At 49.1% G+C, this 16469-nt stretch overlaps 1 protein-coding gene across 1 annotated transcript; it reads right to left on the bottom strand.

The window, feature by feature from the left end:
• Positions 1-3121: 3121 nt before the first annotated feature.
• Positions 3122-13117, bottom strand: LOC311201824 (excitatory amino acid transporter 4-like; the record flags this gene model as incomplete). The annotated part of the gene is made up of 9 exons (XM_084276285.1): positions 3122-3370; positions 4044-4178; positions 5137-5331; positions 6354-6587; positions 8771-9111; positions 9710-9752; positions 10447-10651; positions 11460-11597; positions 12904-13117. The coding sequence occupies 9 exons, from the start codon at positions 13115-13117 to the stop codon at positions 3172-3174; spliced, it is 1704 nt and encodes a 567-aa protein (XP_084132411.1). The 3' UTR covers positions 3122-3171.
• Positions 13118-16469: the final 3352 nt, after the last annotated feature.

Consider the following 16469-nt stretch of genomic DNA (forward strand, 5'->3'; position numbering starts at 1 on the left):
GGTATGTTTACATGTCTGCTAACAGCAACTGAAAACAGGTTAGATTCCTGCTGAGTTTTATGAAAGTATCAGTAGGATCCTTCCAGATAACTTTGAAAAATGATTGGGCTGGAGGGACCCTTTGCAATATCTCTAAACCAGAAAGCACGTGCATATATTACAAAGACAGAAGGGATCCTTATTATCATCTAGTGTGACCGTCTGTGTATCCCAAGCCATAGGACTTCCCAGAATGAATTCCCATTTTGATCTAGAGTCCAGTCCAACAACCTCTTCTTCCAATCCATCTATCGGTTTGCCCTTTATATACAGGAAGTCTCTTCAGGATTAGAATTCAATGCTTTCTTGAAAAATTGGACAAATAGTCTGGAAAAAGAAAGAAAGAAAACAAGATGCAGTTCAATATGGACAAATGTACATGACTCTGGGTAGGTACCAGTAATCAACTGCACAAACACAGGCTGGCAGCTAACAGGCTAGGCAGCAGCTCTGCTTAAAATGATGTAGGAATTCCCAGGTTTTACCACTGGAGTAGAGTCAATGCTCTCATGCTGTTGTGAAAAAAAAAATAAAGCACTTTCTTGGGTTTTATAAGCAGGTCTGTTCTTTTGAAGGTTTAGACTCGTGTCAGCTGAGCTGCATTAATGATAAGCTAGTGCTGTCTTAGCCCACTATAGATACAAGCTAATGCAGTGTATCTTAGAACTCTTTAAGATCCAGTCTTTAGGTACAGCCATCTCATCAAAGCAAGAGTCTAACCTCACTAAGATTTAAGACAGGATGAACAGACTTGAATTTGCTGTAGGTATGCACATTGTTCCTAGCAGCTGATGCACAGCATGCCATTAGTCTATGGTAACATGAGTCTAAGAGCTAAATCTTAATGTACAGGAAATATTCCTCCCTTAGTATTTAGCACTCATAAATCTTTAGTTGGATTGTGGTGACAAATTTTAGTTACTCCCCTTTTAAGAAAGATGTGGAACAGTGAGGAAAAAGTCCAGAGCTTAGGAATGTGAATGGTTATTACCTGTGAGGGGATACTGGGTCTGTTTAGTCTAGAAAGGAGAAGAGCAGACATTATAATAGTATTCATACAAGATAAAAAAAAATGCTGCAAAGAGGATGATGATAATTTGTTACCCTGCTCACTTGCCCCCTGCTAGAGCAGATCTCTTGTCAGAATAAGCAGCCTGTTTCCCACAGGCAGGAAACTGCTGCCTCAGGCTCTGGGGCCAACTGCTGCTACATGGAGACATCTATTGTCCCTGCTGTGTTTTCCACTTTCATGTGAAAGAGATGCATTTGTCCATTTACCTCAGATGCCCAACAATTGTCCAGTCCATAAAACAGAATACTCTACCTGTAGGATGTGGAATGTGGCAGCACCAATATATAACCCTGCAATTCCTGAAGGGCCCAAAAGAGCTGCAGGGTCTGGCTTTGGGCCTGGCAAGAAGTGTGCTTTTGGAAGCTTTGTTAGCTTTGTTGGGGAGCTAAGCATGGCAGTTGTGTGGCTGTGGTTGGCAAAGCTGATTGCAGCTGATGCCTCTGAGGGCTTCCTTCCTGAGGTCCACTTAGGTGCACCTCTGAGGGTACAGCTGGGGCCTCTGGATGAAAAGGATGAGCATGGAAGGTCAGCGTAGAGGGGTTTAACTGGTACTCTGGCTTGTTGACTAATGAGCAGACTAATGAGCTTAGCCATTTCTAAAGCAGGACACCTACACTGTAGGAGTCCCAAAACTCTGGATCCTATCCACCTTCCTGGTTGTGTCTAGACATGAATTTTCTGGATATCCATGGACCTGGAGATGATGGAGCAATGCCTGCCAGTCCTGTTTACTGGAGTGAGAGACACAGGCTGTGTTCCTGGCCATGTCAGGGAAGAGAGTCAGACCATGGATGAAGCAGGTCCATCCTTGAACCTCTGAGCTGTTTCAGATGTCATGTGGGCTTATGCCCAAGTGTGTTAAACAGAAGCTGAGCTCCATTTGCTGGAACTGGGAAACTTGTAAGTTTGGGGAGTGGCAACCTTGTACAAGTGCTGGGAAGGGACTGGACACTGCCTATAAAAGAGAAAGAGCTGGAGAGAGACAGATGTTTTGAAGCACATTCAGGAGCAATGTAACTGAAGGGAAGCCACTTCTGAAAACAGCCAGAGATGAGCAAAGGAGCAGTTTCTTTAGGAGTCTTACGATGAGCAGTGAAACTGTTTTCCAAGCAGATCTGGGGTAGATCTTTCCTGGCATGGAGGTACCATCCAGCTGCTTAGGTGGGCAAACTTCTTAAACTCTACATTTTCCCCCTAGAAGGGAAAATGCAAGAGGAGAACAGCTCACTAAAGAGAAATTAACTGGTGTTTGGTAGAGCTTGGTAGAGGGGAGAGCTGTTTCAGAGGCTGAATGATGGATGCAATAAAGTCTTTCTTTGCTCCTTTCACAATCCTTTAGAAGCTTCCACTACTGAAAAGCCTGTTGATTCCTATTTGTGCTACCAGCCAACACAGTAAGCCTTGTCTCTGCTGTATTGTCCCACATTCCTTCAGGAGCTGGGTGATTGTAATAGCTCTAGCCAGAAGGGTTGCCAGAGGAGTGTGACGCTCTCAGGAAGCATCATCACATATCTTTGTGAACACCAGGACTGTGAGGAAGGAGGACACTGTGCTCTCTTGCTAGTGAAGATCTGAACAGGAGTGCTGGGGCTCTCCAGAGATCTCCAAATGAATAATGCTAAAAGTTTTACGTGCTTGAGGAGAAGCCATTGACCAAATGAAGGCTGTGTCCTGCAGAGAGGAGTCATCACAGCAACAGGTGGTGGTGTCCCCAACCCACCTTGCCACTTGGCTGTGCTCATTCCTTAGCTCAGAAACAGAGGAGCTTCTAGTCCGGCTCATTCACTGAGTCTTCTTTCCTCAGGTCTAACTCTTGGACTCCATAAGAATGAATAAACCAGGCTTTTCTGGAATAAAACTTCCTTTGCAGTTTAATTGTCTCCTCTTTAATGCCAGTCAGGAAGAGATGGGGGAAAAATGGGATCAGGGAAGACTGCATGTGGCAGAGCGGGGAGGAGAGTGAGCCTCTTGGAGAGGGGATCTTTCTCTGTCCTCCACTACAGACTTCTGTTTGAGGTCTTGTCTTTTTACAGCATTAATCTGCACCCTGCTGCCAGATTTCAGAGTGCTGTCTCAGCCCTGAGGTGCCTGAGGGTGTTGTTCTGTGGGCAAACCAAGTGGGACAGCTGCTGTTTCTCCTCTAGCACGGAATTACCCAGTTCGCAGTCCTGTGCGTCTAGCTCGTGCCGGGAGAGGTGCTCCACAATCCCAGCCCCCAGGGAATCACCCAGCACGTTCGTGGTCGTTCTGAGGCGGTCCCTGAAACATCAGAAAAAGGAAAAATAGCTCCTTAGTACCAGCTAAGGGTGAGAAAACCATTTCAAGAAACATCTTCAATTGAATGTTTTCTACTTTTCAAGTCACTCTTTTAATTGACACTTCAACCTTGATGGGAAAATGAGCCTCAGATTGCCTCAAATTGCCTCAAAGAGCCTGCCTTGATGGGTTGCACTGAGCACAAGCTTCACATTCATTCCTGCTCTGCTGCATTCCCAGTTTCTTCTCTGGATTTGCCACAAAATGAGGGAAAAGTTATTGTGATTTCTCATGGCCAGTTTCTTTTCCAAAGGGCTGCCGAGACCTTTCTGTGGTCTCAGATGAGCACTGCCACATCTGTTAACACTTGAGCTGCATTTTGTTTTACAAAAAGTCCAGAAATGTTGGTGCAGACCTGTGATGTAGTGCTGCTGAGGAACCAGAGTCTTTCAGCATCCATGTTACATGCTGAGACAAGGCACTGGATTCTTTGTGCAGGACAAGAAATCTAAACCACCCTTTGCAATGAGATATTCTGTGTGTAAGAGCTGAAGCCATCACCAGTCCAGCAACCCATCATATCCTTCAACAGTGACAACAGATAAGACTTCTGGGACCTGATTTAAGCACTGTCAGGGAGCACGGAGCACAGCGTGCTGCTGAGCAGAGAACTTACAGAAACCAGTCCACAGCAATGATCAGTGTAATGTCTTCAGTAGGCAGCCCCACTGATGTCAGCACTATCACCATAGTGACCAGTCCTGCCTGGGGAATCCCGGCGGCTCCGATGCTGGCTGCAGTGGCAGTGATGCTGGAGGGAACAGGAAAGCACAGCTGTCAGCAAAGGGAAGGAGAGAGAACTACTCACATTTGAAGAATGTCAAGAGCTCAAACTCATCGTCTACAAAGCAGGTGGACAGTCTTTCTGCCCTGGTCACTGAGCAGGATGGTGACACATGGGACATCAACAGGGCAGCCAGGCTCCAGCCTGCTGTGTCCCCCCCCTCCTCCCCCATCCATAACAGCCTGCTCGCTGCAGCTCTGACTAAGAATCATAGAATCATAGAATCCCAGCCTGGTCTGGGTTGGAAGGGACCCCAAGGATCACAGAGCTCCAACCCCCCTGCCACAGGCAGTGACACCAACCTCCAGGCCTGGAGCTACACAAGGTTGCCCAGGGCCCCATCCAACCTGGCCTTGAACACTCCCAGGGACGGGGCATCCACTACTTCTCTGGGCAGCCCCTTCCAGCCCTTCACCACACTTTCTGTAAAAAACTTCCCCCTAGTATCTAATCTAAACCTCCTCTCCTTCAGCTTTAATCCATCCCCCTTGTCCTGCCATTATCTCCCCTTTGAACAAGCTGATTCCCCTCCTGTTCCTCTGCTCCCTTCAGGGACTGGGAGGCTGCAATGAGGTCCCCCCACAGCCTTCTCTTCTCCAGGCTGACCCAGCCCAGCTCCCTCAGCCTCTCCTTGTAGAGCAGGTGCTCCAGCACTCTAATCATCCTTATGGCCCTCCTCTGAACCCTCTCCAACAGTCCCACATCTAAGGGATGGCCCAGACCTGGAAATGCAACAGGGGCTCAAGTGGAGCTTCAAAACCCAAATCACATGTGCTTCTACACCTGGAGATGTAGTACACCCTTCTTTTCCATACTTCCCCCCACCCCTTGCATTTTATGAGCAGAAGAGGAACCTGACCACCCCTCTGATAAGCCAACAAAACTGCAGCCTGCCCTGTAGTCCCACAGCTCTTTCAAAAGTCACCTTATTGTGATGATCTGCCCGAAGTCAAGTTCATAGTTGTTGACTTGTGCGATGAAGATGGCTGCAAGGGCCTCATACAGAGCGGTGCCATCCATGTTAATTGTCGCTCCCACGGGCAGAACAAACCTTGTGATGCGCCTGTCCACACCATTGTTTTCTTCCAGGCACCTGAAGGTGATGGGCAGCGTCGCTGAGCTGAAAGGAATTTACAAAACACCATGAATTGGGTGTTTATGCTGACTTTGGAAGAGGGGCTAAGCCTCTGCCTGGTTTATGGCCTTACCCACCTGCTTTTTCACCCTGCCATGTGAGCCAGAAGGCCAGAAGTTGCTAGGAGAAAGAACAGTCTAAGCAAGGCTTCCTCAGATATGGTGCACGCTGCAGTTGCACATTCAGACATGGCATTCCTCAGGGGGCTGGGGCAGGGGCTGTGTAACCCTGAGGCTGATGATGCTGGTATAACACCAAATGAAGGTGATGCTGGAGGATTCAGGGTACACAGGACAGAGCCACAAGACCAAAACTCCTTCTGCAGCCATTAGAAAAAAAAAACTGGAGCCCTTTCTTACCCCCCTCAGTGCACAAGACAAGAATGACCCATGTGTGAGAGCATATCTTGCAGAGAATTGTTTCTGAAAGAGAACATGAGCAGGAAAAATGCCATGTGTTTCAGACATGGCATGGGAAAGGCTGCTATGTGCTTGCCAGGAAAAGAATATAGGCTGAAACACAACATGTAGGGAAACAACAGGTCCCTACAGTCTTATGCTTTGGCTGTGTTGTATGTCAGGTGTCACTGAACATAGGGGTCTTTATGCCATTGCCCAGGTCTCCCATGAGTTTAATGCTGGCTCCATGCAGCATGTGTGCCTGAGGCAGAGCAACATGTGTGTGAGGCATGAGCATGGGGAGTAAGGCTGCAGTGCAGTGGGATCTGGTGTTTGTCCTGAGCTCAGCATTTCAGTGCTGCAAACAGAGTGGGCACTGTGTTTGGTAAGGAGGAACATGGGCCATGCCCTGTGCTTAGAGGTGCCCATGTGCTCAGGGCTCCTGTGCAGGGGGTGGGAATCTTTCCACTCTAACATGAGCTTGGCTGGACCAAGGCAAAAAGCTGCTAGTGCTAGAAACTGTGAGACTCTAGTGCTGCACTGAGGGCAATGGAGTGCTAAGAAGCAGCCCCAGAGTACCCCAACTCTACTCCTTGGTTGCCATCATACCTTGAGGAGGTGCCCAGGGCTGTGATGAGGGCCTGCAGAAGCCCTGCAATGAATACCCAGGGGTTTCTGTGAGTAACGATGAAGTAGAGCAGTGGCAGGATGCAGAGCGCGTGAATGAGGAGTCCAACGATGACAGTGAGTGTGTACATCCCCAGCTGGCCTCCCATCACTGCCAGGTCATCCATCTCCAGGATTTTGCCAGCAATTAAAAACATGATCCCAACTGGAGCATACCTGTGGCAGAAACACAAGGCAGGTGCTCAGAACTGGCACAAATAATTTCACACCAGCTGTAACACATGCTCTCTGGATAAATCCTCCATACACCAACACATCAGAAATGCTCACTGAGCCTAATCACTGCATAACACTGCTGGTTTCTTTTCTGGAAACCTGGGGAGAGCTGTGACATGTTTACCTTACAGTCCCAAACCAGCACTTGTCACACTCTCAGGGACCCCAGCACTGTGTCACGTGCACAGCTTGGGCACTGGTGGAGGCTTCCTCCTCCTGGGTTCTCCACAACACTTCTTGATAGAGAAGGTTGTGTAGAGGAGTCTTCAGAGTCCCTTTCCTAACAGAACTTGGGCTTGAGAGGATTTGATCTTCCTGTGAGGCACAGGGAAGTATGGGAGGAGCAGGGAATCAGGGAGTAAAAGCCATAGTGTCCCATAGGCTCTGGGACATCAGCCTTGCTATCTTCAGATATTTACATATAGGGAATAGGAACCTATAGAGACTCTACAGCTGGTGTAGCAAGGGTTGGGCACACCAACACCTGTGAAAGCAGCTGTGGTGTATGTAAAACCCCATTTCAAGGTATGCTGCTGTCCTTTCCATTCCTTGTGGCTTTTTCCCTCCCTCCATAACAATGCATCTCATGAGCAGCAGGGAGGCTCCACAGAAAGGAAGCCAAAACACAGACATGGAGAAAATCATGGGCACTAGACTAAACATGGACAAATAACTGGACCAAAGAAAATTCCAGCTCCCCCACCACACCTCTCAGGGCTTGGCTTCTACAGCTCAAGAGCTCACATGCAATTCATGCAAAAGGCTCAGAGGTCCACATGCCAAATCCCAACTTAGCCTGGGAGGTTTGGAAAAGTTTCAGGAAAGGATTTCACAAATATTTCATTTCCTCTGACCTTCTTAGAAGACAGCTAGTGACCAGATCTCACCAGGAAAAACGAGGTCCTGGGAGATGCTCTGCAGACTGTGGCTTCAGGAAGGAGCACTAAGCTGCAGCTGACACTCCTGCCTCCTGTACCAGCAGGATTTTATAAGTCAGGAGCTCTCTCCAGACACTACTCACTGTATGCACACAGGGAGTTTCCTAAGCGTAACCTATGTGCTATACATCAAGACCCTGCCATCCTTTGCTGTAAGGGGGAGTTGAAGACACCTTGCAATTGTCTCTGGGAGTAGCATGCAGGTCTACTTGTTCCACTGTGCTCGTGCTCTCCCTTCTGTGCCCTCAGGCAACTCTTATCTTGTGTCAGGAAAACAAAGACCAAAGTTCTGGCTCATCCATGGAGGAAGGGATCCCAGAGGGGCTGGGGCCCACTGACACTGCTATGTTGTTCCTCCCCTTTGTGTAAGGCCTGTTCCCCTGTGCCCAGGATGTTCCTCTGAGATACAAGACTGTGACTAGAAGAACAGGAAGGGAGTGCAGGGCTGACAGATCCCCTCCCTGCCAGACATTCCCAAGTATTTTGCCAGTCCCACGTTTCTCCTGTATTGTGGTACCTACCACAAAGTCCTACTTAGACCCTGAGCTTAAGATGGGTCAAGAGTTTCACATTTGGTGAAATGCTGCTTTCTAGAGAAGACTCCTCTCAGCAATGCCTGGCTTATCAGGACCATATAGCACAGGCAGCCTTCCACAGAAAGCAACAAGTCTTGAGGACTTTGGATGTGGGAGACCTCAAAGCAGAAGGAAGTAACTTTGAGTTGACCTTATCAACCCAGCTCCACAATCAGAGCTAATGCATACAGGTACCACCCTGAGTGGCAGGAAAGTGCCAGGTTTCAATTGGTAGCTAAGTGAGACTCCTGGAACATAGCTGGAAGGAAAGCTTTTGGTGGGAAAGCCTCACACCCTACCCCTGTTGGTAAGGCTAAGAGATCTTCCACTCCAGCTCTCTGGTCTTCCAAGGATGTTGCCAGCAGCCTCAAGGAAAGCAAGTCCTGGTGTACCTGATATTTCTAAGGTAAAAAAAACAAACAAAAAACAGGAAATGAAATGTGAACAAATATCCCATCCAGACTTTTCCCTCCGGCTTGATGGAGCCAAAAGGAGAGCTGCGCCCATCTGCTTTTCCTGTGCATGTCATCCTCAAAGCTACCCCACTTCTGGTCAGGTCAGTGGCAACTGCACCTGCAGACCTGCAGCTCCAACCGGCCGTGCTCCTCACCAGATGATAATGGCCACCAGCCTCATGATGGCTTCGTTGAGGCAGTTAAAGAACTCCCGCAGGGCCCGTCCCTTCTGCTTCATGCTGCCGATCACCAAACCGAAGCACATGGAGAACACTACCAGCCCCAGCGCGTTCACCCCATTGGCCGAGCCCGGGATGGGAATGACTTCTTCAAAGGTCAGCACCTCGGAGAGGGTCCCCAGGGCATGAGTGACATTCTCCAAGATGCCGGTGAAGTTCTCAGGCGCAGGAATCTGAGTGGTTGTCACACCTGCCGTGGCGTTGCTGCTGTGGAGGACGGTTCTGGTGAAGACCCTGGTGCTGTACTGCGTCTTGTACTGAAAAGACACAGAGAGTCAGATGTGCTCACAAGCCCCAGGTCAGGAGCTCAGGATGACATGCTAAGGAAGCTCTTGCAGCCCTTCCTAAAGAAGGGTGAGTACTGCAAATTCCTGCTGGTCTGTGTGGGGAAACATGCTCCTGTTCTCCAACTCCCCAGCTTAGTGCTTTCATCAGAAAGTTCACAGAGCTGACCATTGGAGCATCTCATACCCTCAGGACCAAGATTGTCTGGCTTCTCTGATAAGTCTTCCAAAGCCACTAGTGCTGTGGGAGTGACAAATCCTTGGAGAATCTGCTCCTGTTCCACTGCCAGTCCAAGCCTGTTGCTTGAGATCACACAAACCCTTCCTGACTCTTAAGTGTGGGGTGGAATAAGAGCTTGAAGCCCCCATCTACAGGCAGCTTGAAAAGCTTGAAAAGCTTGTATGGGGGATGATATAATGACAGCAATGTCTCCTGGAGCAGTTAGAGCTGAGGAAGTGTGAAGGCACTATAAAGCAATCACTGTTGAATCCCTCATCAAAGTAGGTTGGACCGTGGTCTGGGACACAGGGTGCAAAGGGAAGTGATGGGCCAGGTGGGTATGAAACATACCTGTTTGAAGCAGGCTTCTACCAGGTTGGGTGGGAACATATTCCTGCAGGAGATGAAACAAGGGAAGACTTATTGACCTGTTTGATTGGAAGGAAGACATAGGCTTAGGTGGGCTTCCTGGCCGGTGCCTCTGTCCTGGAGAAGTGTCTCTGGTCACAACTGTCACAATGCCAGCTCAGGCTACAGAGCAGATGAGACCTTTCTGTCTGACTGACAGGAGATGGGAATATGGTCATCCTTGCAGATTATTTTTCCCAACTGGTATTTTGTGAGCTGCTCTTTTCTTTCTTCCCTAACAGGAGAGACTCTTAGGTAAAAGAAGCAGGAAATAAAACCATGACCAAAAAATGACACCTGAGATATCAGTGGAGAAGTTCTTGTACACTTGTCAAGTCTCAATCCTGTTTCTTTCCTTGCTTGATTTTGGGTTAAAAATTACATATTAATCTTGACAGTGCTACAAATTGATAGTTTTCATTCCTTGTTTTGCTGGGCACACCTTGGCTTCTTGCATTAATGCCTCTAACAGACAGGCTGGACTCCAGAGCTCCTGGCCAAGCATTCATCTCAGCATGGCACAGCCAGTCAGCTCGACTGAGCTGAAGGGAGTGGGCTGGGCAAAACTCAGCTAAACACCCACTTCTTTCCATAAAAGTGGATGCCTAAAGCTGTGACACTCCAAAAGGACATTCCATGGAGGAATATAATCTCAACATGAGATCATCTTGGTCACCTACCTCACCAAGTCCATGAAGGCATCTGTGGTCTGCACCTGCTCGATTCTGCCTTCTCGGTGAAGCTTGTCCTTAGATCCTTTTCCTGGGTGGATGATGATCACCATGAGGATGCCAATGAAGACTGCTATGATTGTGGTCACCATGTAGTAGACCACAGCCCGCATCCCCATCTTCCCTGAGGCTCTGCCATCCAGTGAGGCCATTCCTGAGGAGTCACAGAGAGACAAGGTGAAAAGGTCTATTGTCTTGGAGGGAAGGGGGAAGCCTGAGGATGATTCAAAGTGTCCAGGGCACGTTGTCTGATTTGGGCAGGGAACTGGGGTCTCTAGGAAGCCCAGCATACAAGGGGCAGCCATTGGTGCTCAAGGTGATGTTGATGTGGGAGAATGTGGCTTGTGGTTATGAAGAATTATCACACTGGTGGGTCTTAGGCTGCCTTTGGGAATATGGCCATTACCTCATAAAGCTTCTAGAAGGGAAATAATCCCCTGCCAGTACCTTGGGCCTGTAAGTCCTTAATGGTGGGATGTTTCAGCAGGTGGAATGCCTTGTAGTCCCTTCCACTGTCTCAAAGTTTGGCTGGTTGGCATGTCTTCTATGAGGATGAAACAAGCTCTCCAGCCAGTGATCGGCTCCAGCTCTTTTGGACTGACATGAATTAACCTTCCCCAGGCTGCATGAGACCTGAAGCTGACTTGGGCAACAAACTTGTTGACATTTGAGGTTACATAAGATGAAATTCTTGCTAGTGCTCAAGTTTTGGGCATTTGAAATACCACGTTGCATCCTCCTTGCTCTTGTGAGAAAGCACAAGGCCTTCTGTTTCTCTTCCCCATTGAGCCAGCAGAGATAAGAGTGTGACTCATGCCCACTACAGCTCTATGTTCAGGCTTGTCACTATTAGCCAAGATAATCCAAGCACCTCCAGTTGGGGCACAAAGGCTACTCCACCAAGAGCTACCATCTGTCTTTGCTCAGTGTTGCCTTGTCTGAAAGCAGAAAGCACAGCTCACCTGTGATCAAACTAGAGACAATGAGAGGAAGAACCAGCATCTGGAGCATACGCATCAGCAGCTCCCCAGGGAAGGAGAAATACTTGATCTGGCGATAGGTCAGCTGGTAGGGCCGGAGGGAGAAGGCCAGGATGATCCCTGTGGACAAGGGATGAGAATGGAAATGGGACAGTGTGATCCAATGGCCTGTCCCCCAGTCCTACAGCATGGCTTTTCTGTTTCTCATCTCCTTTCAGCTCCTCCTCTCCCCAAAAGAAAAGATGCTGTTACTTTTTCTACTCCAGTGTGTAGTCAATGCTCCCTCTCCTCCCTCTGATGTATTTGTATGTGCAGGAGCCTCCTGCTAAACCACAGGTCCCCTTGTTGCTCTGTCTGCTGCTCCTGTGGGGTCTGTTCCCAGGAAGATCATCAGCACAAAAACGCTGTGACCAGAGTCAGAACCTCTCAGCTTAACCAAAGTGACCCAGGCATCATCTTAACATCTTTTCAGTTCAGAGACTTTGTCCTCTCATGTAGAATTACAGAATCTCCTGACTTGGAAGGGACCCATAAGGCCCATCGAGTCCCACTCGTGGCTCCACACAGGCACAGTCCAGTCAGAACAGGGCACTGAGGGCATCGTCCAGACACTTCTTGCCCTCAGCCCAGCTCAGGGCTGTGACCCCTTCCCTGGGGAGCCTGTGCCAGCGCCCAGCACAGAACCTCTTCCTGACACCCAGCCTAAACCTCCCCTGGTGCAGCTTCACACCTCATTCACATTCCCTCAGGTTCTGTCCCTGCTCCCCAAAGAGAGGAGAGAGATCGGTGCTGCCTCTTCGCTCCCCTCAGCAGGAAGCCACAGACCCCACGAGGTCTCCCCTCAGCCTCCTCTTCTGCAGGCTGAAGAAACCCCAGGGCCTTCAGCCTCTCCTTGTAAGACTTCCATATCCTTCGGCTTCCCCTCCAGACACTTCAGACCTCTTGGAGCTGAGTTCAGCTAGTGAGTTAGACATATAGTCTGGATCAAAAGCTAGGGATGATCCACTATTTGCTGGGTAGATCTAGTTTGCCTTCTATCACAGCCCGTTATCCCTTCTGGTATTGCCAGGCTAAAACCATGGGATGACCCTGAAGAGCCCTCGTGCCTGTAGCTGCACTCACAAGAAGCCTCTGAACAAACCTGGATGAGTTTATATGACAGCTGGATCAACAAACCCTTTCTGTTGCAGACTGTTCCTAAGCTGTAGCCACAGGGGACTTCCTCACACACGCCTTCTATAAGGTCTGTTGTCCTTGGACACAAAGTTACTTCTGATTTGGACAGCATTTTGAGGTGCCAGTTCACCAGCTTCATCTTCCCAGCCAAATCACTGGGATCAAATCAAATCAGATCAAATCTTTGTGGCACAACCAAATATTTCCCAACATTTATAAACGGTGCCCAGTGTTCCCACCAGCTCCATACCTAGTAAGACTGCAGCAATGGTGAAGAGGACGAAGGCGTTTCTCCTGAAGAAGCTTTTAGCACTGTCAGCAGTGATGCTGTGCATCCTCTTCTTGGCCCGCGCCGCTCGCTTCTGCACCGCCTGCCGCAGGCGCTGCACCCGGCTCTCGGCGTTGAGGCGCTTGGCTGCGTCCTCGTTGAGGAACAGGCTGTTGACATGACTCTGCTCACTCATGGTCAGCACAACTGCTCAGTCCCCAAGGCACAGCTCTGCCTACGCTGGGCAGGGAGAAGCACAGGAGGGAAAGCATAAGCTGCAGCCCCGCCCCAACACCTTTGTTTTTAGGTCATTTGCCTGAGTAGATTTATTGAGAGTTTATTAATGAGCTCCTCTGCCCCTCTGTAAGGAGCAGACTTTGGGACAAGGCAGCTGTAGAGCTGCCAGGATCTTGTCACGACTGCTCTGGTGTCTCTGGAGAAGCTCTGGACTCTGTAGCAGTGAGGAATGGCTTGTGGTGGCCCTGGCAGCCAGACATGGCTCCAGAGCCACCCAGGCTTGTTTGTAGGAGGTTTCTCAGTTTGAACAGGGAGGCATTGTGACCACCTGGCAATAAAACCAGTGTCTGTACACAGACTGTTCCAAACAGCATTTCTGACACCTTCTAGATGGACAAGAACAGCTTTTCCCCACGACAGGGAGTGGCACTGGCTGGTTCTGCAGAAAAGATCATGGTCCCCACTGCCTCTGTGGAGCCTCAGGATGATGCTTCACTGACTGGCCTTTGAAGCACAACAGGACTTTCAAGTCAAACTCCACTGATGTGGTTAATCTGCTGTCCTGCCTTCACAAATACTAAAAGCAAGATCAAGCCTACTTTCAAGAGGTAAATAAAGGACTACTTCTGCTCTGTTACCTACTGGCTGCAAGGCCTGGAGCAGCCTCCTCTTCTTTAACTGTTTAATTTTGACTGTTATTCCCATATTCCTCAGAACAAAAGAACAACAGGGCTACACAGGCAAACCAGCCCTCTCTGGAGTGCCAGAAGACACCAGCAATCCAACCATCCTTGTCAGTAGGACCATTATTACCTGACTATTCAAGTACTTCTTTTCCTACTGTCACTGTGTCTTGATGGATACAGGGTCTGAAAACTCTTCTTGTTCCCAGGAGTTTACAAAGAAAACACAAGACTAGATGAAACCAAAGAAGAGCAAAGTCATCTTAGTGCATCAGCAGGTGCTGAAAAGTTTGGTGTTGCAAGTTGAATAAGAGCTGCTCCATTTGCAATCCTAAATTAAGTCAAAGAAACCATCACAAATGGGTTTACATTCTCTATAAGCACACACCTAGTGTCTGCCATTTGGACTCAGATAAGTGCCTATCATGAGCTGAAGATAGTGCCTTCAAGAGGAATTGGTTCACAGTACAGGGTCATTTCCAACAGGCAGGTGGAGGAAGACCTCCATCTGACAGATCTGTTGGTGCAGGTGCTAATGCCTTCCTGAGGTTCAGAGCAGTGGAGAGACACTGGAGGTGGCCCAGCTTGATCACACATGCACTTTCTTATTATCCCACCCTGCTTTTATCCTTTGGTGGAGCCAATATACATCAGACTTGCTGAAAACTTTGCCTGTCAGTGGTGGGTCAACATGTCAGGGGGACCTGGACAATCTGGAGAGGTGGGACTGTGTCAACCTCATGAAGTTCATCAAGGCCAAGTACAAGGTCCCGCACATGGGTCAGGATAATCCTCACTACCAGCACAGGCTGGGCGTGATGTGATGAAGAGCAGCCTGAGGAAAAGGACTTGGGGACACTGATGGGTGCAGAGCTGGACATGAGCCAACAACGAGCACTCACAGCCCAGAAGGCCAATGGCATCCTGGGCTGCATCACAAGGAGCGTGGCCAGCAGATCGAGCAGTGTCCCCTCTGCTCTGGTGAGACCAACCCCCCCTATCCCGCCCCCCCCCCCCCCACTTCCTCCTTCTTGATCCCTTTCTGCAGGGCTGCTCTCCAGTCACTACTCTTCCAGTTGAGACTGGTACCCAGTGTTACCCTCTGCCAGGTGCAGAAAACAGCACTTGGACTGGTTCAGTTGCAGGCTGCTGCTCATTGCCCAATGCTCCACTCTATCTAGATGCCTCTGCAAGGCCTCTTGTCCCTCAAGAGAGTCAACAGCACCTCCCAGTTTGATATCATCAGCAAGCTGGCTAACGGGGCTTTCAACTCCTGCATCAAGATCACTGATACACGTGCTGCTCAGAAACAGCCCTTAGGATTGAGCCCTGAGGAACGCTGCTGCTCGCCAGTTGCCAGCCTGATGCAGTCCCGCTCACCACAGCCCTCTGAGCCCTGCCACCCCGTTGGTTCTTCACTCAGCCCACTGTGAGCCTGCTCATCTCACAGATGGACAAGAGGTCCAGGAGGATGCTGTGAGGAACAGTGTCAAAAACCTCACTGAAAGCCAGCAAAACTCCATCCATGCCCTTCCTTTCACCCATGAGGTGGGTGACCTTTTCATAGGAGGACATCAAATTAATTAAAGAGGCTTTTCCCTTTGTGAGCCCATGGTGACTGTGCCTGGTGAGTTGAATTGTTATTTAAATGCCTTTCAATAGCACCCAGTATGATCTTCTCAATGATTTTTCCAGGTGCTGAGGCAGGACTCACATGTCCTTTTTGTGTACTGGAAAAGCACAGTCTGGCTTCCAGCCCAGCAGGGATGTGGTGGAACTTAGAATCATAGAATGTACTGAGTTGGAAGGGTCCCATAAGGATCATCGAGTTCAACTCCAGCTTCCTACAGCAGAATGGATTACCACCCCAGGCAGTCACTTCTAAAAGCAGAACCACCAAAGGAAGATTCTAACTGCAAAGACATTCTTTCTTGCTCCCAAACCACTCTTCATCTAACAACCCAGCACACCTTGGTGAGGTGAAGTGCCATCTTACTTTGACAGGCAAAGTTCCCATCTCTCTAGTGAAGTGAAAACATCCATGCTGATGGCTCTGAAATCACCCATCAAGGGTTTGCTGCACACAAACTAGGCTTCCCATTCACCAGGGTGACCTGAGGAATCAGGAGTTAAGAAATGAGGACTCACCTCTCTTCCAAACCTTGCCTTTCTTAAGAGTTGGATCACACCAGGGCAACGGCGCAAATTCCTGTCCAGAGAAGGTGAGAGCAGAACCCATATGCATATAAAGGGACTCACCTGCTCTTTTCTCCAGGTACCTCCCCATCCACATGCACTGGAAAAGGTACTTTGGTGCAAACAAAATGAGATTTCAATTTTGAAATGGGAAAGCTCAGGATTAGCTATTAGATCCCACGTTCCCCCATATGCTCAGCAGCCTTCTGCAGAGCAAAACGTCTTGCACAGAAGGAACTCACCAGCAGAACTTGCTCCAGTGATGTCCCCACCCTCTTGCTGACTTGCTCCCTTTCTCCATCTGCCTGTTTTGCAATTCAGTGGCCCCTCCACAGCACATTCCCTCAGCATCTCTGGCCTGAAGTTGTGTAAATACTCTCTATTGCATCAGCGGGAAGTTTTCAGGCTGCTGTGGTAAGTCATCAAAGTTCT

The sequence above is a fragment of the Gallinula chloropus genome (assembly GCF_964237585.1).
Source record: "Gallinula chloropus genome assembly, chromosome: 28".
Classification (NCBI taxonomy): Eukaryota; Metazoa; Chordata; class Aves; order Gruiformes; family Rallidae; genus Gallinula; species Gallinula chloropus.